The 22,588-nt window shown below is 44.2% G+C and overlaps 1 protein-coding gene across 1 annotated transcript in view; it reads right to left on the bottom strand.

Annotated features, from left to right (window-relative positions):
* HMCN2 (hemicentin 2) overlaps positions 1 to 22,588 on the bottom strand; it is a 192,083-nt gene that overhangs the window by 81,928 nt on the left and 87,567 nt on the right. The window contains 15 exon segments of the mRNA XM_074293875.1: positions 440 to 535; positions 736 to 832; positions 1,439 to 1,593; positions 2,967 to 3,136; positions 3,704 to 3,812; positions 4,357 to 4,638; positions 5,469 to 5,747; positions 6,177 to 6,331; positions 7,331 to 7,457; positions 7,698 to 7,845; positions 8,036 to 8,166; positions 9,391 to 9,585; positions 12,397 to 12,483; positions 13,142 to 13,405; positions 15,539 to 15,666. Coding sequence (XP_074149976.1) covers positions 440 to 535; positions 736 to 832; positions 1,439 to 1,593; positions 2,967 to 3,136; positions 3,704 to 3,812; positions 4,357 to 4,638; positions 5,469 to 5,747; positions 6,177 to 6,331; positions 7,331 to 7,457; positions 7,698 to 7,845; positions 8,036 to 8,166; positions 9,391 to 9,585; positions 12,397 to 12,483; positions 13,142 to 13,405; positions 15,539 to 15,666 — 2,423 coding nt within the window.

Raw genomic sequence — 22,588 nt, 5'->3', positions numbered from 1 at the left:
TTAGGTGGCACAGGGAATAAAGTGCTGAGTCTGGAGTCAAGAAGACCTGAATTCAAACCCAGTTTCAGATACTAGCTGTGTTACCCCAGGAAGTCATTTAACCCTGTGTGCCTCAGTTTCCTTATTTGTAAAATGAGCTGGCAAAGAAAATGGCAAACCACCCCAAGATCTTTGCCAATAAAGCCCAAATGGGGCCATGAAGAGTAAGAAATGACTGAAACAAGTGAGCAACAACCAATGTAGAGCCCAGAGGGGTTGGCTGATTGCCCAGAGTCACACAGCCAGTCAGTAGCAAAGCCAGAACTCAATCCCAGGTCCTCTGACAGAAAATGCTTTTCATTTATGGGATACAAAGGAATCTCACAAAGCAGATAGGAAGATGCAGCTAATGAGGATATGGGGTTGCTTGGGCAAGGAACTCAGAAAAGACTCATCTTACTGGGGGTAGGGACTCCTGACGCCAGGCACTCCAAGGATGCTGAGGTGTTCTCCAGCACGGCCTTATTCACTAGGCCCGGCTCAATGTTGGGGGGCACTAGGGAAAAAGAAGGTGAGAACCCCACCAGCCAGGCACAGGCACAAAGCCTCACTCCCCTAACCATGCACCCCATGGCCCAAACCAGACTCCGGCTGACCCCAGGCACCCAGGACTTCCCAGGAACTCCCTTGGTTTGGTGGGCTCCTTGCCCAGAGGTAATGGCAGGGAGTGAGGTTCCCCACTCCCTTGCTCCTCACCCAGCACCTTCAGCGCCACATCCCTCTTGGCCTCCCCAGCCAGGTTGGTAGCTGTGCAGGTATAGATGCCTTCATCCCTCAGATCTACCTTCTCGATCTAAAAAAGAAAATAGGCCATCTGTGGCACTGCCAGCTCAGCTTGCTTCTGCAGCCCAGACTAGGTGGGCAGTGCCTCTCCGGGGCCAGGCTTCATGCCAGTGCTGGGCCAGAGCTGAGATCTGATGAGTTAGGCTCTATCCTGGAGTCAGCCCCACCGACTCCCAAGAACCTGCCCTGAACAAGAACCCCACAGTCAGGATCCAGGCAGGTGTGAGTTATACAAGTGCCAAGGAGTGTGCATGGAGAGCTGGAAGGGACCAATCTACTCCAACATTAAAAAAACAGAGGAGGAATATGAAACCCAGAGGGGTTAAAAGCATTGGACAAAGGCGCACAGCTAGCAAATGCCAGAGTCAGGATGCTCTGATTCCGTAGCCAGTGCTCTTTCCATTGTGCCACACATTCTCCCATTCCCCAGCATGAGGCTGTGGCCAGCCCATCCCAAGACAGGCTCACAAAGACAGAAGTCACCTCTAACACCTGCTGTTTATCCCCCTGCTTAGATCAGCCTCAAGAGGAGCCTCCCCATCCCTCCAGTGGATCCCAAGCAGGGCCAGGAGCTCAGACAGCTGCTATAAACATCATCAGGAACCTTGGAGCTTACCTGCAAGCTGCCCCCTGTGGTCACCAATGAAACCCCATTTTTCCACCAGCTAAGGCTTGGCACGGGCATCCCAGCTGCCACACACTGGATTGTCACAGGCTGGAGGAAAGGGGCTGTGAGGTTCTCCCCCTGGAGGATGGTAACTGAGGGGTGCTCTGCACCAAGAAGGGAGAAATGAAGGCAATAGTTCAGAGAAGCTCCTCAGAGAGGAATCCCCTGCTGCCACGGGGAAGGCATGGAGGGCCCCCAGTGACCCTGCTCTGGGAGGACTTGAAGTACTTCTACATTTCCCTTATGAACACATTGTCGCGCTCTGCACAGCAGCTCCTCCAAACCTTTTCACTCTTCCTCAAACTTCCCATGGCTCCTCCTCCTCCCAACCCTACACTGGAGAACTTTGCCTCATTTTACCAAAAAAAATGAGGATTGTGATCTCCTTCTCCCTTCTTCCAACTTTCTTATCATTCAGATGCCTTTTGCCATTCTCCTCCTTCATCCCTGTCCCACATGATGAGCTTCTCTGACTCTTTACCAAAGCTAACCTTTTTTACCTGCTCAAGTGATCCCATTCCATCTCTCTCTTCTAGCAGATTATCCCCTCTGTCATTCACACTCTCTCATTTGTCTCTCCCTTTCTCCTGGCCCATTCTCTACTGCCTACAAACATGTCCATCACTCCCCCATCCTGAAAAAAATTCTCCCTGATCTATCCATTCCCACTGTCATCTTGTATCTCTCCTCCTTCTGTGGCTAAACACTTTGGGAAAGCTGCTTACAAGAGGTGCTTCTACTTCTTTCTTCTCACTCCCTTACAATCAGACTTCTGATTTGATCATTTCACCAAAACTTCTCTCCAGTTACTAATGATCTCTTAATTGCCAGATCCAATGGCCTTTTCTTAATCCTCATTCTCCTTGACTTCTCTGCAGCCTTTGGAACTGGTTTTCACCCTCTTCTTCATGATATTCTTTTCTCTCTTGCTTTTCAGGACATCACTCTCTCCTGAGTTTCCTATCTATTTGATCACTCCTTATCTGCCTCTTTTGCTGGATCTTCATCAAAATTAGAATCTCTAATCCCATGGCTGTCCTTCAGGAAGCCTTTCCCAAATCCTCTTAAATCTAGTGCCTTCTCTCTGTATGTAGTTTATTTGTAGATATTTATTGATCCTTTATCTCCTCAATTAGACTGTGAACTCTTTCAAGGAAGGGACTGTCCTTTGCCTCTTTTTGTATCCCCAACACTTAGTACAGGGCTTGGCATATAGGATACACTTAAAAAGTGTTTACTGACTGACTCGTGCTTCTAAAAACATTTTAAGGTTTCTGAAAGCAATTTCTTCACAATAACCCTGGAAGACAGATAATATACATATTTATTCCCATTTTACAGATGAAGACACTGAGTTTTTGAAAAGTTAAATGTCTTCCCAAACAGCCAGAAAGTGATAGAACAATATTTAAACCCCAGCCTCCTAAGTGTTCAGTCCACTACTCTATGATAGAAAAGAAAAGATATATTGACTCACCATGCACTACCACCTCCACCTCAGCCCCAGCAGTGCCGGCTTCGTTGGTGGCCTGGCAGGCAAAGAGTCCGTTGTGATCTGGCTCCACACGGTCAATCCGTAGCATGGCCCCATCTGTGGACACGTCCACACCAGCAAACTCCCCAGCAGGCCGGCCACTCCGCAGCCATCTGGGAATGCATGTTTTAGAGTGGGAGAGGGGGAGGAGTAGGAAGTAATAACAATCCTGCTTGCAGGATGCTACTCCTTAAACTACTTGATCCTCACTGGGAGAGAGGTGCCATTAATATCTCCCTTTTGCAGTTAAGTAAACAGAGGCAGAGAAAAGTTAAAGGACTTGCCCAGGCTCAGATTCTCTTGATTCTGGGGCCAGCACTCTAACCTGTGCTACTTAATTGGAAGAGCAAACGAACATCTTGGTACCCTCACAATGGCAAGAATGAGCACCAGGAAAGCAATACTGGGCAGTCAGGACCCAAGGCCCCTGGATAAACTTTCGGGATGTCATCTTCCAGCACAATCTCTGCTTCCACTCTTTTGGTTTTTCCAGGAATACCCAGGAGACCCTTCCCACCCTTGTAGGAACAAAGGGATAGTTTTCCATGAACTCAGCTCTGTACTCGATGGACCCAGAGGAAAATTCTAGGGAAAATATATATGCCTGACACCCACAAGGGACAAATTCTCTTCACTTGCACCACCCCCTTTCCTTCCTCCCCCCACCCCTCCATACATACTGTACGATCGGAGTTGGGGAACCTGTAGCCTGACAGGGAAGCTCCAAGGAGTGTCCCTTAACAGCAGTCACCTGTCCTGAGCCTTCTCCTACCAGCAGTTGGGGTGGTACTGTAGACAGGACACAATCAGATGAATGGTGCCTGCTGACGGGGCAATGCCCCCTTCCTCCAACCCCCTAGTCACTTCCCCTTGGTTGTTCTGTAGCTTAGAGATGTCAAACACCAGTTAGCTCTAAGACTCCAAGTATGGGCAGAGTCAGAAAAAATGTAATTCAGAAATATTTAACAAAAATGGGTTTAAAAAACAGAACATAGATAATGTTAATATGTGATTTTCTAAGTCCATATGAGGCCATATTTTAAGCAGCTTTTCCAAAGTGTTTAGCCACAAAAGGAGAAGAGATACAGGATGATAGTGGGAATGGATCAAGGGAGAATGAAAATGAAGGAAAGCATGATAATTAATTTGACAATGACAAGCAATTCATTAATCAATGACATCTATCTGAGTGACCTTTGTGTACTATCTGAGTATTCTCCAAGGTGGCACCTTTCCAAGGGCCTCCAGTATCCCATGAAAGATCAGGGAGGATAGACATCCTCATAACAATGTCCTGGACCCATACTCAAGTCACCAGAGTGGTTCCACTCACCCTGCACCTCCACTAGGTAATGGAGCACTGTCTCCCCAGCAGGGCTGTTGGCCAAACAGCTGTAGTACCCTGAAGCTGCCTCCGCCACACTCTCCAGCCTCAGCACTCGACCTCCCTCCTGGAGCCAAGTTTCATTGTTCTCTGTCAATGGATGCCCATCCTGGTGCCACGTGAGGGTGGGGGGTGGATGGCCACTTGCTGAGCAGCCCAGAGTGAGGGGCCTCCCAGCCACAGCCTTTACCACCAGTGGGCCTCCATCAGCCCCCTCGATGGTGGGTGGAACTAGAGAGGAAATGGGGGGGTTCATTACAGGGAGGTTCTCAGAGCCAGTAAGAGGAATCTCACCCCCTTTCTCCTCTGGAATCTTGGAATGTTAGGGAAGGGACCTGACTTCTGTATCTATGGACCAATCCATGATGGTAGAATAGGATTGTTTAAATCTGCCAACATCAAAGATAGCTCTACCCATGCCCAGTCTTAAGGACAGGGTAAGAACACATCAGTGGGAAGAAAGAGGAGGGGAAAGAGAAGAGGGATGCCTCACTTTGGCAGCAGGGAACTAACCTTGACAAAACCAAGAAAAGACAAGGTTCAAATTCATTTTTTCTTTTCCCAAAGAAGGGTCTTAAAAATCAAAGCAAGGTCACCTATATCTGCCCTGAGAGTGCTGTGGGACCCTGAAGGGAGCCTGACACTCTGATGCCGACCTCCAGGGTTAGGGCGGCCCACAAATAAATACCCCAGCTTTCCTTAACCACTCCCTGTAAACAAGTCCATCAGCGTCTTTATTGAGCCTAATGAAAATCCAGCCTATTCCACCTCTTAGGAAGAATGGTTCTCCAGTGGATGAAAAAGGCCACCTCCTCCTCCAAATTTCATAGAGAGCCCTAGTCCTCCCCACAGGAGCCCCTGTTGTCCTGTCCCACTGCATCCCACAGACCCACAGCTGCCCCCTCTTAGCAGGCTCAGGGTGATGAGGGATCACCAGAAGCCTGCTCTGGGTGAGGGGATAGAATTAGAGGGCCATGCCTCAGAGCAAACCCGACTCCTGCTCTTTGCCCTGCCCACCCTTCTTCCATTTCTCTCCCCACCCTCCCTGGGAGTGGGCTCACCATAGACATCCAGCCTCACAGCTTTCTCAGCTATTCCTGCTGCATTGCTGGCCTGGCAGGTATACAGCCCGGAGTCCGAGACCCCCGCCTTCCCCAGCTGCAAGTGCCGCCCCCCTTTGGCATAAGCCACCTGGGGGCCGGCATGGAGGGGGTCCCCATCTTTGAACCAGGTGATGATAGGGGTGGGGACACCACGGGCATCACACTGAAGGCGGACCACATGGTCTTCCATGACGGCCACCTCGCCTGTCTCATTGGAGCCCCAGATGGTAGGGGGTGCTGAGAGGGGATAGAGGGAGGCCTGGGTCATAGAGAGCTGTGACATGCACCTGGAGGGCAGCCAGAGCTCTTCTTTCTACAGTGGCAGATGGCGCTAGGAGCCAAGCTGGCAAGGCAGATGTGACGAGGGGGAGATGCCAGCTCTAGCAGCGTGCCAAAGCAGAGCGCAGGCCAACATGCAGTGGGATGCTGACAGGCTTCCTGTCCCCTTCCCCCACTCCCTTCTGCACAAACATCCTGCTCCACTCGGGCCGTAGCCTAATAGGTAACCTCCCTCCAAGCCAGGGAAGGACCGGCTTCCAGGACCTCTCACCAACATGGCTTGAAGGGCTGATCCCTGGCCCAAAGCAGGCACCCCACACCAAGTGGGGTAATCTCTGTGCTGCGCCCTCGTGAGAGGGTAGATAGGAAAGTGGCAAAGGTACTTACTGTGAATACTGAGCTGGAAATCCTTGGCCTGCTGGCCAGCCGGACTGAAGGCCACACACTGATAATGCCCCTCATCCCCCAGGTGGCTGCTGGGGATCCGGAGAACCTGCCCATCCTCTAAGAGATGAATGTGAGGGTTGCCTGGGGGTATGGGCCTAAGAAAAGGGTCAAGGGAAAACAGCACTGAGGCCAGGAACCAAGCAGAAAGAGTCTGGACAAGAATCACAGAATCATAAATTTTTGCTAAAAAGAGCCATAGTACTTCCAGTCCAAGCCCCTCATTTTGCAGATAAAGAATCAGAAACCCTCAAAGGTTAATATGGGTCACACTGATAGTAAGTAGAAGAGACAGAATTTGAACTTGGGTCCTCTGATTCCAAATTTACCATTTTTTCCACTAAAGAGAATGATGTCTGCAGTCCAGAAAGTGAGAGGATTAGAAATCCCCCCTCCCCCCATCAATGGTGAGAAATAGGTCTGTCATTCCCTATTAGGTTAAGCTCAGACTCATTTAGAGGCGGCCCTTTTGCAATGTGGCCAAGCACATAATTTCAGGCTCCTTACCTAGGGGTCCCCCAAACCCAAGGCCAAATACCTTTCCTGCCTCTGCAAAAAGTTCCCCCCACTATTAGAGTGCCCTCCTCTCCCTCTTCTCTCCTATCAATTTCTATTCAAGGCCTTCAAGGACCAGCTACAGTCTTACTTGCTCCAAGTTTTCCCAGCCCCCAGGCATCTTTCTCTCCTCTGAACCTTCTGGTACCCTTGGTACCAGTCACTTGGCCCTTAAACATACACTGTCGTGCAGTTTCTTAATTATCTTATATGAGTGCGTCCACTCTCACTACTAAACCCAATCTTTGTGCTCGGGCTTCTAGTACAAGGTCTTACTATGGACAAACACTACCTGTGGAAGGATCTACAAGAGTGAAAGGTCAGTCTAATGCAGCCTAAACAGAAAGTGAGGTTAATTCTCTAAACCTCAGATTGGGTAGAATGTGCCAAGGATCTAACGTGGTTTCTATCTTCTTCTCAGAATCACCCCTGGCCACCTTCACTACTGGGGCTTTAGAGGTTTCATGATATTTAGAGCTTAAAGGGATCTTAGAATGTGGAGCAGTGCAAAGAATAGGGGCTCAGAAGTCTGAGTCACTTACTGTCCATCCTTGGTCCATTCCACTTGGGGCAGGGGCACCCCTGAGGTATGGCACTGCAGCTCTACCTCCAAGCCAACAAGGCTTGACACCTCCTGAGCGGTCCCTGCTCCATGTACTGAAGGTGGGACTAGGACAGAGGAAAAGGTAGCAAGTGAAGGGAGAGATGGAGTGACAGTGAGGAAGGGAGCAGGGAAGAGTCCCAGGGAACAAAGAATGGGGTAAGTCACTAGTAGATAGATAATGTAGATAGATAATGAGAATAATGAGAGCCTTCCTCCATCCCACCTGAATACAGAAAAGTAGGATGGAAACGATAGAGCTTGGCCATCCCAAAGTCTCCCACCATGGAGCTAAGGAGACAACTCACTCAGCACAAGGAGATTAACATCCTTCTGAGCCACCCCAGCTCGATTCACAGCTTGGCAGGTATAGAGGCCTGAGTCACTCTTCTGGATTAGGGGGAAATGGAGGGACTGAGCACCATCTAGGAAGTGATGTCTGCTGTCCTCAGAGACCTGGGCATGGAGATTAATGAAGACCTGGATTAAGGATTAAGAGCGGCTGCACGCCACCTCAGGATTTCACAAACCTTTTTCTTGTTGCCCCTCATTCTGGCTTGACATCCCACCTCCTTCCCCTCTCACTCTGGGTCAAGGTTCAGACCTTCTCCATTTGAGGCCCCTCAGTGCTACCAGGAATACTCACGGGCTGACCATCCTTGAACCAGGAGATAGCAGGAGTAGGAAAGCCACTCATATCACAGTCCAGAGTCAGGGGCTTGCCAGCCATGGTGGACACATTGACTCTCTGATCCTCTTCATGAATGTAAGGAGGCACTGAGAGAGAGGAAGCACAGGGACATACATAATGAAGGAACAGCCAGGGCTTCTTACTTATGGACTTGAAAAATACAATACTGTGGAAATTCTCTGACCCAGAGTTCAAATTCTGCTTCTGGAGACCATTTAGTGTGACTTTTGGCAAGTCAATCCCTCTCATTGGGGTTTAGATTCTTATCTGGAAAATGAAGGATAGACTAGATGGGATCTGATATTTCTTCATGTTCTAATATTTCTTCTAATATTTTCATTTTACAGAAAAAGAAACTAAGATTCAGAGAAGTATAAAGTCTCATTCCCCAGGTCCTCTAATTCCAAGTCTAATCCACTTTTTACTGAGTGATTTCTATTTCTATGCTCATTGTGTTTAATTTTTTTATTAAATATTAAATTAGGTATTTATTTCCTCTCTTCCTCACTATCTCCCAATTTAGAATGAAAAGAAAATCAAGGCAATATGTAGAGTTTAAAAAAAGAAATTTCTACATTGGCCACATCCAAAAACGTATGACTCATTCTGCACCTAAGAACATCATCTCTCTATTAGGGGTTGGAGTCCTTCAACATTGAATCATGGCTTACCACTGCTTTGCTCTTAAATCTTTCAAAAAAAGTTTTTTACTCGCCTATGTCTACTTACTTCATTCTGTACCAGTTCATGCAGGTCTCCCCAAGTTTTTTTAAAAGTCCCTTTTATCTTTCTCATAATGTAATAATAGTATTTCATTAAATCCACTTATTGTAATTTGTTTAGCCATTCTCCCAACTGATGAACACATTTCTAAGAACACATTTCTGGGAGGGAAAAAAAGAGGGCAGGAAAGGAGGTGAAGATGCTTATTAAGCTCCTCACTCCAATCTGAACTGACTCTTCTAGCACTCAACCTCTTATCTCTATTCCTAGTAGTAAGATGGAGAATGATGTAGTGCTGTTTACAGTCAGACAGGGACATGTTGTCAATTGAGTTGAACAGTTTTTCTTTGTTCCAAGGGAAAAATTAAACCAGGTAATGATTTTTCAAAAGAAATATCAGTAAAAGTTTTAAGATAAAATTTCAAAACTCTATTAAAATTACCTGAAGCTTTTACACCTGTTATTAGCCTATATATTCAGTAATCAAGATAAAGGGAAAAACTTGTTTCTCTTCTCTGTACCAGACCCCTCAGGTTTTCCTTCTGTGCCCACCCTTCCTCTGTGCCTTTTCACAGTTTTCCTCTTACCATAAACCACCAACTTGACTTTCCTTGATGCTGAGCCCACCTCATTGGTGGCCTGACACTCATAGTCTCCACTGTCATGGGATGAGACTGAAGCAATGAATAGAGAACTCTCGTTTAATACTGACAATCCTGGACGACTGCTTAGGGGCTCTGGGGCTGTTCCCTTCTGCCAGATCACTCGGGGTTTGGGAGTTCCTGTAAGGGGAAGGGGAAATGGAGAGAAAGGAGTCCTTAGAATCTGCTGCTCAAATAGAGCCTCTTTTCTCAATACCAACCACTCCAGCACCTAGGATAGTTCCCTGGAAACTGGAAGGATTTATCTGTTAAATTTGAAATGCTGACAAGCTTTTGCTCATAGCTAAAAGGATCATAGGATTTAGAACTGGAGGAAACCATATGAGGTGTTTAGTTCAATGTCTTCATTATTTTGTAGATGAGACGACTGTGGCCCAGAGGGGAAATAGCTAGCCCAGAGTCACACACCCAATTGAGAGAAAAAGAACTGACTCTAAGTCTTTTGCGGTCAAGTTCAAGGCCATTTTGCTTTCCAGTCTGCATGCTATTCATACTTCATGGTTCCGCTGAAGTCCCACTTCCTTCCTGAACCCTTTTCTGATGTACCCTGACCTCTCCTTCCTGTATTGCTTCTCATTGTATCACTCATCTGGGACATAACAGAAAAAAACAGAAACTAATTTTCAGAAGTCTGCTCTTTGAGTCTCCATCTAAACTGAAAATTCTGAAGATCACAATTGTTTTCCATATCACTTAGTACAAGTCCTGAAATATGGTAGGTATTCAGGTAAGACTTGCCAAAGGAGCAAATGAATGAATGAATCATGGTGCTTTCCATGGAATATAGTATTGAATGGGAAAAGGAAGAAAACATGTACTTTTTAAGTCCCTACTATGTGCCAGGCACTATACTAAGCATTTTACAAGTATTATTCATATGCTCTTCACAATAACCCATGGGATAGGTGCAATTATTTTCCCTGTTTTACAGGTTTGATAACTGAAGCAAGACTTTACCCAAAATCACGGCTGGAAATTTTCTGAGGTTGAATTTGGACTCAGGTCTTTCCAACTCTAATCATAACCAAAGGCAGACAAGCCCTTGCTGTTTTCCGAATCCCTTTGGCTGTTCCCCAGAATTCACAGCTCAGTACCCAGCAGGCCCTAATCACATACTCACACACCATCATTTATAATCATAAGAACTCACAGTAATTGTGAATGCTCATTAGTATTAATAATAGCCCAGGTTTTGTCTATCATTTATCTCAATAGCAATGGAAGCCTGTTTTTAGTTGACAACGTGACATTCTCTCCCAGTGTCCCTGGGAAGGACTAAGCTGATCCCTGGAGGGGGGGGGGGGGCAGTGACATAATCCAATCTGAGGAGAGAGAGGCCCGAGGTAGGTAGGAGAGTCTCCTCCCAGATCATCTCCCTGGATCTCCTCACTTTACCAATGCCACCCCACACCACTCTCCTTCATTAAGGTTTGATGTCTAGAGCTAGAAGAGAAGAACTTAAGAGAGTTTCTAATTACAGAATCAATGATTTTGAGCTCGAAGTTCTCTAGTCAACACCATCATTTTAAAGATGAGGAAACAGACTCAGCGAGGCTAAGTGACTAAGGCCACCCAGAGTTGGAATTTGAATGCATTTGTCCTCTGACCGGAGGGCTGCTCTTTCCACTGCACCACCTGGCCTACTGACTACCTATTTCTATCCATTTTAAAGACAGGCAAACTGAATTCCAGAGTTATTTGCTCAACAACGGTCAGCTAATAAGTAGCAGAACCAGGATTAAAACCAGGCCTTCTAACTCCATGTCAGGCGCTCTCACTCAGTGCTTGTTAAATGGCAAAGCTAGGGATTTCCATCCATCTCCCATTCCAGCATTGTCCCCACCACACCACAATTGCCTCCTGTCAGGCTGTTCATATTAACCTGAGCACCACGTGATGCTTTATAAACGGGAGCTTTTATCCGGGGACAGGAGGAAAAGATGTCCAGGTGGTTACTAGGCAAGACAGCATCTGAACCGGTGTGGACCGGCGGGAGCCCAGCCCTGCTCACATACTAAGCCAGAAGCATCTTGAGAAGTACTACCAAAGCCCACAAGGTGGCGCTAAGAGCAAAGGGTTTGGGGTTTGGGTTTTGGGGGTTTTTTGGTTTGTTTTTTTTGCAAATAGGGAACCTGGAGAATTTTAAACTGGTGGGGACAGATTTTAGATAACAGAATGATGGGATCCTAGAGCTAGAAGGGACATTAGCGATCACCCAATCCAATCTCTCAATTTACACACGAGGAGATTGAGGCACAGAGAGGATGTGATTTGCCCAAATTTAACAAGTGGCAGAGCTTTAAGCCAAATCGCCCAAAGCGGCCCTTTCCACATTTCCCAGGAAGGTGACTTGCCTTTGGGATAGGGAAAATCCGGGATAGGCTACAGCCAGATCCAAGATTTCTAAATTTTCCATGGGAGCATTTGTATCTTAGAAACCAGCAAACACTACAAACCAGGGCTTGATTTATTGTTTTGTTGATTATCTAGTTTGGAAAGTGATGGAGAAAATGTTAATAATGCAGATTAAACTTTAAAAGGTTGACATGCTTTTCAGAGAACTGGTTGTTAAAACATTTACTAGCATACCCCTGGGAAACCCTAAAAAAAGACGGCTAGAGGGAAAAAATAGTCTTTCCTTCCTGCCTCTCCAACATTTGACACACCTCTTACCAGAATTTTTCTTCCACAGGACACTAATAAGGTGACAAAATAAGATAAACTCTTAAGCCTTTTAGCTCACCTAAGATGGGGTACAGAGCTCCTAGAAACCACCTGTAAAAGGTCTGAACTCCAGTTTAAACATCTCACTTTTCCAGCAGGAGAAGCCAAGGCCCAAGAGAAGGAAAGTCCCACACAGTGAGATGCAGGAGCTAGAAGCTGATGAAGACTTGTCCTCCCTTCTTAGCCCCAGCCTCCTTGGAGTCTCACCTGTCACCGGGCAGGGAAGGCTGGCATTCTCTCCAGCCACTCTCTCCAGCAGGGTTTCAGTACCTTCAGCTTCCAGGCGTGGTGGTTCTGCCAGGGGAAGGAGATAGACCATAGTTTCATTCTGGAGCCTCGCCTTGTCTCCCAAACCCCCTTCCTCTGCTTTCTCTGTTGAAATTGGGATGGTGAATCATTCTAGCCCTTGGGGAGCTACAGGGGATAGGGGGGATCGCCCATCCTTCCTGCCCTCAGACCTAGCACATGCACAGACAGAAGAACAGATCTCTAATCCTCAATCTGTGGGGCACTTCCTCCTGCTTCTTCTGGCCTATGACCAGAAATAGTTCAGGTGGAAGGTGGAGAGGGAGCTATCCCTCTTTTGTTAGTATAATTGGGACGAGAGAAGCAGGAATAGAATGGAAGTAGTACACACGTGTGGCTATCACTACCCTCAACTCCCTACAGTGCTCATGGCTCAGGCCTAGGCAAAAGGAATCTGAATGGAGCCCCAAAGGTCTAGTCCAGCCCATTTTTTCAGCTAAAAAAAAGCTTAGACCTTAGACAAGGTCACAGAGAAAGATTTGAAGCATCAGGAGTAGGATCTGAATTTAAGTTCTCTAAATCTAAGACAGCCATTTTTCTACTACTTCCTACTCTCAGAAAAAAGTCCATCTGGAGGGAATAGGCTGAGTCCCACAATTTCACTAAGTCCTCACTTGCATACACGGTGCTGCCTCTCGGTACTTACCCAGCACCTCCAGCTCCATCTCCCGAGCATCCTCTCCCGCCTCATTGGAGGCCACACAGTGGTAGAGCCCAGCATCTGAGACCTGCACGGACTCAAAGTGGATCGAGCCCATAGGGTCAAGCCAGTCCTCCTCCAGCAAGGTGACACCATCTTTGGACCATCGTAGCTGGGGCTCTGGGTCTCCTGTGGCTGCACAGGTCAAGTCCAGGCTCTCTCCTGCTAGAACCTTCAGCCGTGGAGGACCTGGCTGGATCTGAGGGGGCACTGAGAGGGAAGCAGCTGGGTGTCAAGACTTCTCAGGTGAGAAAGGTGATATAAGGGAAACAGCTTGGACAGAAGAGTCCCTAACTTAACACCATAAACATATATACACACCGGCTCACAGACACTAGGGCTAAGCAGTAACTGTTGCTTTCGGCTTAGCCCCAGGCATTGTGGTCTAGACAAAGCTTTCAAAGCATTACAGAAGTGATTTACAGTATGTAAGAACCAGAACCTAGAGAATCCTACATCTTAGAGCCAGGTGAGACCTTATTACTTAGCTAGTTCAGTCCTCTTGGTTTTTTTGTTTTGTTTTGTTTTTCCAGAGGATAGCACTGATGTCCAGAAGAAAATGACTTTCTCAAAGTTGTGCAACAATAAGTGACAGAGCTGGTACAGCACCATGTATTCTATTTTCTTGTTCCTAATTCAAGGCTTGATCTACAGAAGAGAGCCTCAAGAGATAAGGATCCCTCATTCACCCACCACACTCCTTAGGTCTGATTTTGTCCCAGGTGTGAAAGGACCAAAGCAGGAAAATCCCACAGCACAGTAATTCTCTGACCACCAGGTCTAAGCAAGGGGTCAGGCTGAGTGGCAGGATCTCTGGCTGCCTGAAAGCTATGGGGAGTCTGTATTCTATGAAAGGGGCCCAAGGAGACAGGAACAAGCCATCCCTGCCTCTGAAGGGCCCAGGCACTGAGCCCATGCTAGGGAGCTAGGGGAGTAGCCACCAACTCTGGGGCCAAGCAGTGGAGAGACAATGTGATAATTGGTGTTTGTAATCCCAACACAAGGCAGCTGTCAGCTCCCTCAGCCTCTGTGGCCTAAGATGCTGGGAAGTGCGTTACTCAGCAGCATGCGCTCCCATACACACACATGTGCACCAACACACATTCAGGAAGCCCCAAGCAAGCACGTAAAATTTCACTTATAAGCTAGAATGCATACACAGACCTGATCCCTCCCCTGGAGGGAGACAAGCCTAGTTATACGGACATATACACACAGCCTTCCATATACATGAGTATAGTTATATGGATGCATACCCACACCACATATACCCACACCCTAGAAAATATGGAAGGAAAGGTTTGTGAGGAGGAGAGGTGGGGGGGGGGGGAAGGTGGGGAAAGAGAAAAAAGGGAGAGACACAGAGACAGAAAGACAGAGGACATAGAGACAAAGACAGAGAGACAGAAAGACAGACATAAAGAGAGAGACGGAAACAGAGAGAGAGAGGATATATAAGTACATACTTATAAGTATGTAAAAAGAGAGAGAGAGAGAGAGAGAGAGAGAGAGAGAGAGAGAGAGAGAGGATATAAGTAAGTACATACTTACCCAAGGGTACTCAAATATAAGTACATACTTATCTAAGGGTACTTAAATATAAGTACCAAGGGACTCAAATATAAGTACATACTTACCCAAGAGTACTTAAATATGCTTACCCAAGAGTACTATTAAGTACCAAGGGTACTTAAATATAAGTACATGCTTACCCAAGGGTACTTAAATATAAGTATATACTTACCCAAGAGTGCATACTTATACAAGGGTACTCAAATATAAGTACATACTTATACAAGGGTACTCAAATATAAGTACATACTTATACAAGGGTACTCAAATATAAGTACATACTTATACAAGGGTACTCAAATATAAGTACATACTTATACAAGGGTACTCAAATATAAGTACATACTTATACAAGGGTACTCAAAATATAAGTACAATACTTATACAAGGGTACTCAAATATAAGTACATACTTATACAAGGGTACTCAAATATAAGTACATACTTATACAAGGGTACTCAAATATAAGTACATACTTATAGAAGGGTACTCAAATATAAGTACATACTTATACAAGGGTACTTAAATATAAGTACATACTTATACAAGGGTACTCAAATATAAGTACATACTTATACAAGGATACTTAAATATAAGTGCATACGAAACAGTGGAGAGAGGGGGAATGCCCAAAGCCAGGACTATGTAATCTGTAAGGGACAACTGGTCATCAATCAAGGCTCATAAAAGAGTTCCCATCACCTTCACACACTCCCACTGGGCTCAGCCTCTCATACTTCCTCCTCCCCACTTCCAGGTAAAGGGCCCTACCTTGTACCCTAAGGACATAGCTCTGGGAGGCAGTGCCCGCTGCATTGGAGGCTGTGCAGGTGTATAGGCCACTGTCTTCCACACTTGTGTCTGCCAGTTTCAGAGAGCCGGAGGGGAGAAGGCTGTGCCTGCCCAGGAAAGAGTGGGAAAAGTGAGTCATTCCAATAAGACCCAGACTTTCCCAGTCCCTACTTACCTTTCTCCCAACTCTGCTTTTCTAAATCTAATTTTCCTCCTAAGTCAATCTCAAGTACTACTTCCTCTCTGAATCCTTCCCTGACTTTTCATCTCACTTTAACTTTCACTCCACTTTAATTTACCCATCAAACAGTTAGAAAGGGGTAGCTAGATGGTGTAGGGGATAGATCACTGGCCCTGGAATCAAGAGGACCTGAGTTCAAATACAGCTTCAAATACCTACTAGGCATGTGACCCTGGACAAATCACTGCTTGCCAAGGAAAGAAGGGAGAGAGAAAGGGAGAGAAGGAAAAAAAAATTAAATGACAAATTCATAGGTAGCCATGTGACACAATGAAAGAGTGCTGAAGATCTGAGTTCAAATCCCACCTCTGACACTTATGACTTTGAATATTCAGTTTCCTTATCTTTAAAATGAGGGGGTTGGATTAGATGATCTCTAAGTTCCTTCCTAGTTCTATAGCTATGATCTTCATTTAGAACTAGAAGGGAACTTAGAGGTCATCCTGTCCTCTCTAATTTTACAATTGAGGAAACTGAGAGGCTGAGAGAGTTTAAGTGATTAACACTGAGTCATGCAGCTAGTATTGGAGACAGGATTTAAACCTTAGTTTTCCTGACTCCAAGTCCAGGATCTACTACACCACACATCTTCTCTTAATTAGTTGCACAATCTCAGAAAGACTATATTAAGTTTTTAATGTGTGTCTTTTTTCCCTACTCTTTGCAAGTAGAGGCCATTTCTTAGGCTTTTCTGGATTTTTACCTCACTAATGGATCCCAATACAGGATTTGGTTCAAAGTATGTTTGTTCATTGGTTTCATAATCTCATTGGTACAAGTATCCCCTAAATTAATGTAAATCTCAACCCATTGAGTATTTCTCATTTCCTGTCCATACATCCCATTTGCCCTCTACAAAAGATATACCCCACAGCTTCTTAAAATTCTTAAACTTTACAATCCCTTATAGAATCTCATAACTGAATGTGGGAGTTGTAAAACTATGATTTGATTTGCAAACCTGTTTTTTTATACCTATATATAATGTAAAACTTTCTCAGGTGAAAAGTGGTCACAAGTAGAAACAGTTTAAGAAGCCCTGATCTATACAACACATTCTAAAAACCTTCCACCAGGTATTCTTATACTTTGAGGATGCCTTTGAAGCACTCAAGTTGCTTCCTCTATAATTAGTATATATTGTCTTCTATATATAGCATATATATATGTGTGTATATATATATATATATACATACATTATATATATATATATCATTATCATTATATATATATATAACATGCTAACTTCTTGAGGGCAAGGACTAAGTTTGTCTTTTTATCCCCAGAAATTCATATAATACCTGGAACCTAACAAATGCTTAATTAGTGCTTGCTGACTGACTAGTAATCCCACTTTCCCAACATATATAACCTCCATGGCATCCCTATCTTGATTTCATATTTCTGATTAGCACAGAGTTAACTTAACTTCCTCTTAACCTCCCTTTTACTGTCCCAGCCTCCCAGCCACCTAGAATCCCACTCTTGGAATTATTATCAACTTTCCTTTTCCCCCACCCCATATATCCAATGATTTATCAAGTTCTAGCCATTTAATTTACATGAAATCTCGTGCTTCTGACCCCTTCTCTTCTCATACACAGTCACCATCCAGTTAAGAACTTCACCATCGCTTGCGGTACTATTGTAACAGTGTCCTGATTGATCTCTCTACATCCAACCTCTCCCCTCTCCAATCCATTCCTCACACAACTGCCAAAGTCCTATTTCCAACACACAATGATCATTTCACTTCCTTGCTGAAGACACTCTTGTGACTTTCTAGCTCCTCTAAGATAAAATACAAAATCCTCAATTTGGCTTTTAAAGCCCTTTACAGTCTGGCTTCAATCTACCTTTCCAGGCTTATTACACATTACTCCCCCGCACATACTCCAAGCTCCAGCCAAACTGGCCCACTCTCAGTCCCCATGCACATTCCATCTCTCGGCTCCATGACTTTGCATTGTCTGTCTTTCAAGTCTGTCCTGGTCTCCCTCCTCATCCTGCCTCTTGGAATCCCTGGCTCCTTCAAGGACTCAGTTCAAGCATTCCCTCCTGTAAAAGGCTTTTCTTGATAGCTGTTCTCTCTTCCACTCCATGCAAATAACTATGGACATATCCAATTACAGTGTTTTTGGTGTCCAATTGTATCTGACTCTTCATGACCCCATTTGAGGTTTTCTTGGCAAAGATACTGGAGTTATTTGTTTTTTCCTTCTCCAACTCATTTTACAAGTAAGGAAACTGAGGCAAATAGGGTTAAATGACTTGCCCGGGGTCACACAACTACTGTCTGAGGCCAATTGTGAACTCAGGAAGATGAGTCTTCTTAACTCCAAGCCCAGCTCTCTATCCATTGGGTCACCTAGTTAACCCAACATTCATATTGTAGAAGGAAGATAATCTTAGAAAGAAGCTATGGCAAGGGTAGGGACTACCAGGAAAGGCTTTTTGCAGGACAGAATTTGAGCTGAGTCTGGAAGGAGACCCAGTTGTGTAGGAGGCAGAGGTGAAGAAGCTGGGTTGTGGTATGTGAAGAACAGCAAGAAAGCCAGAGTAACTACATTGGAGAGTACTGTAGCCAGAGCATCCTTTAGGAAAATCACAGTGGCAGCTGAGTGGAAGATGGTTTGGAACAGGACGAGATCTGAGACAGGGAGACCACTCAAGCAAATTATTGCCATATCTAAACAGCAAATGAAGAAGGCTTGTCCTAGGTTGGTGACTATGAGAGGCAAGAGAGAGAGAGAGACAGAGACAGAGACAGAGACTGAGACTGAGACCAAGATAGAGAGACCGAGACAGAGCCAGAGAGAGACAGAAAGAGAAACAGAGACAGAAACACAGAGAGACAGACAGAGACAGAGAAGCAGAGAGAGAGAGTAAGGTTCAGAGATAGAAAGAGAAACAGAAAGGGAGGGGGGAATGGTGTAACCCTGGGCAAATCACTTAAACCTGTTTGCCTCAGTTTCCTCATCTGTAAAACAAGCTAAGGAAATGGCAAACCACTCCAGTATCTTTGCCAAGAAAATCCCCAAAATGGGGTTACAGAGTCAGACATAACTGAAAAGACTGAACAGTAACAACCAAAAAGTATCCATAAACACATAGAAATATTTATGATATTGTGAAGATAGAAGTGGTAAAATTTTTCCACAGATTGGCCATGTAGGAAAAATGTGAATGAGAAGCTGAGGTAGGTGTTGATAGGTTATAAGCCTGGGTGACTGGAAAAGTGGTGATTGCCCTCAACAATAGTAGGGAAGTTCAGAAAACAGGATTTAAAGGGAAAGTCAGAATTCTGTTTTGACTTTGGGATAACTATAGGACATGCTATTTGAGATGTGAGAACTTAGGAGAGAGATTAAGGCTGGCTATATAGATTTGGAGAATATTTGCATAGAGATTCATGAAGCCATGGAAGTTAATGAGATCACCAGACAAGACAGCATAGAAGGAAACAAAAAGAGGACCCAAGAAAGAACTTGAACAACTCTGTTGGGAATGTTCAAGGAGAGGCTTGGTGATCACTTTTCAAATCTACTATTAGAAAGAATTCCTTTATTGGGTGAAGGGTTAGACTATATGATTTCTAAGTGAAGCTCTAAGATTTCATGATTCCAATATAGTGAATTTGGAATCAAAGAACCTGGTTTCAAAGCCTGGCACTTTTATTTTTTTCCCAGTGTTTCCTTGGGTAAGTCATAACTTCTGCAGGCCTCAGTTTTCTCATTTTGAGAATGAAATGGTTTGGGACACAAGGCATAAGGACATATTTTTTGGGACACACTATATGGATTCATTTTACATAAATTTGCTTATTTGTTGCAAGAATTTTGAGGCAGGCTGCTGTAATATTTTTAAATATAAAGAAGAAGGGCAGCTAGATGGTGCAATGGATAGAGCACCACTCCTGAAATCAGGAGGACCTGCCTGAATTCAAATATGGTCTCAGATATTTAACACTTCCTAATTGTGTGACTCACACATAACACTTAACCCCAATTGCCTCAGAAAAGTGGGCAATACATGAATGAATAAACAAACAAACAAACAAACAAACAAATAAATAAATAAATAAATATGAAGAAGAGAATAGAAGTATTCCACAAGGAAACACAGACAAGCAGGACAGTTTTAAAAGAAATATATAGAATTTGCTATATACTTTTTTGGGGGAAAACTAAATGATTAGAATCAGAATTTTTTTGTGTTTTGCTACACATGGAAATGCCCTTTTTTAGATATTTCTGTTCAGAATTTTCAAAACTTTAAAAATAAGAGAGTTTGCTTTCTCATGTTCCTTTCAGCTCTAAATTTGAGATCATGGCCTCCTCTCACGGGGTGATCAGAAGGATAGAGAATGAGAGAACTGATGAGAAAACACTTTAAAAAAGTAAAACATATCATTAAAAGTATTTTCAATAAAAAACCCATAGCTTTCTTTTCTAACCTAAAGCTAGAGGGCACAAGGCAGGGGCCCAATGGATAGAGCTCTGAGTCTGGAGTCAGGAAGACCTCACGTAACTTCATATACTTACTAGCTGTGTAACTCTGGACAAGTCACTTAAATATGTTTGCCTCATCTGTAAGATGTGAAGGAAATGGCAAAGCATGCCAGTATCTCTGCCAAGAAAACCCCAAACGGGGTCATAAAAAGTTGGTCATCACTGAAATGGTGGTATCCATTTAATAATAATAACATATTATACTGCCTGTTATATATTAATTACGTATTAATCACAACATTACATATTAATCACAATAATAATAACAACTATTTTCAATAGAAATAGTACTCACTGTTTTATATGTAAGAGATAATATGAATGGGTTCTTTGGGCCTATGTAATTCTGTGGCCCCACGTGAGTCTGTCTAGATGTGGTTTGTGGGGAGGTAAGAACAGGTCTGTCTAGCATCTCTTTCTCCTACCCTTCTCCAAGGAAGATTTTGATTCTTGCCAGAAGTAGGAGCAGGAGGTTGAAGTCAGGAGGTGGCCATTCTGTTGTCCTCAGAGAGGAATTAGAATTATATCTCTAGATATAATTATCTATCAGGCGAGAATTATCTCTCTCTGCTCCTTTAAATATCGTTAGTCTAAGGGAAGTAATTTTTAGGTTCAAGTTATATTCCTGAATACTATTCCTTAACAGGAAAGAAGGGCCCTAAACTACACACACACACACACACACACACACACACACACACACACACACACACACGCACATCTTGACTTTCCATCAAATGCTAATTCTACAATAAATACATAGAGCAAATTTAGTTTGCTAAAGTCATTTATCCAGGGACAAATAGGTGGCACAGTGGCAGTGGTCCTCAAACTTTTTAAATAGGGGGCCAGTTCACTGTCCCTCAGACTGCTGGAGGGCCAGACTATAGTAAAAACAAAACCTCACACTGCCTCGCCCCTCAGCCCATTTGCCATAACCCCTTGAGCCATATAAATGTTCTTAGCAGCCGCATCTGGCCCATGGGCCGTAGTTTGAGAACCCCTGGAATAGAGGACTGGCCCTGGAGACAGAAGGACCTGAGTTCAAATCCAGACTCAGACACTTGATACTTACTATGTGACCCCAGACAAGTCACTTAACCCCAATTGCCTTACAGAAAAAAATACATTTATCCAAACAGATTGCAAACATAAATGAGAGAAAATTATATGTGTGAAAATATATACCAGCCAATACAGAGTAAATGAAATCTTCAACTGTGAGCGTGATAACTCAGCTCAACCAAGAAAGAGTGCCAGATTTCACCCAAGGGAAAATTCCTCAAAATCTCTAGTGTGAAGCAAACTGGGAATAGGGACATGACAGAGACTTCTAGTTCCTCTATATGTTGGCTTCTTCCCAGTCTTTCCCTTCAGGGACCTGAAAGGAGGTTGGAATAATGCATCTTTTCCATCAAAGCTGGAAACCAGAAGAGCAGGAAGGAAGAGATGATATTTTCTCTTTAATTCTCACCAATTCCACCAGCTCCTTAAGCTGGCTTGGAACATCAGCTTCCACGAGTAGAAAGCCACCCTATGAACCAAGGGTTACACATACATGGGAAAATAAGGAATGAATAGACTTTGGAGGCCAGGGGTAGATTATCAAAGCCCAAAGAAAGATGATGAGAAGAGGCTGTTTAAAGCAAGTAGAATGCATTATTAGAAAGAATGCTGGTTGTCCTCTAACTTAAATATTCCTATCTAGGGAGTTGGGAGATATAAATTCAAATCTCAGCCAGCCACTAATGAGCCATGTAACTGTGGGCAAGTAATTTCTTATCCATATGATTTAGGTTTCCTAGCTAGTTCCTCTCTCCAATTCAAGGAATTCTAATTCCTCTTTGTAATCCAAGGGAATTAGAACATGAACTAGATTAGTTGTAACAATCTATGTTCTAAAATTCTATGTCCTAAATGTTTCCATTTTAAAAATTCTATGTTCTAAGGAAATTTCTACTTTTAACATTTTGTGTTCTAAAACTGTGTTAGGGATTTCTGGCTCTAATAAACTATATTTGTCTCCCGCATTAGATTGTGAGCTTCTTGAAGTCAGGGACTGACTTTTGTCTCTTTTTGCATTCCCAGCACTTAGCACAACACTGAGGATATAGGAACAACACTTAACAAATGTTTGATTGGTTAATAATCTAAAATTTTATATTCTACGGCTACATCCAGCTCTAACATTATAGAATTCTAGGATTCTATCTCTTTAGCCTATCGTAACTCTATCAGTCACTTGATAAGATAGCTGTAGGGGAACCAGGCCCTGCA

This window comes from Sminthopsis crassicaudata, chromosome 2 (genome assembly GCF_048593235.1).
Source record: "Sminthopsis crassicaudata isolate SCR6 chromosome 2, ASM4859323v1, whole genome shotgun sequence".
In the NCBI taxonomy this organism is placed as follows: Eukaryota; Metazoa; Chordata; class Mammalia; order Dasyuromorphia; family Dasyuridae; genus Sminthopsis; species Sminthopsis crassicaudata.
The sequence above is the reverse complement of the archived record's forward strand: the minus strand, read 5'-3'. Positions and strand labels throughout refer to the sequence as shown.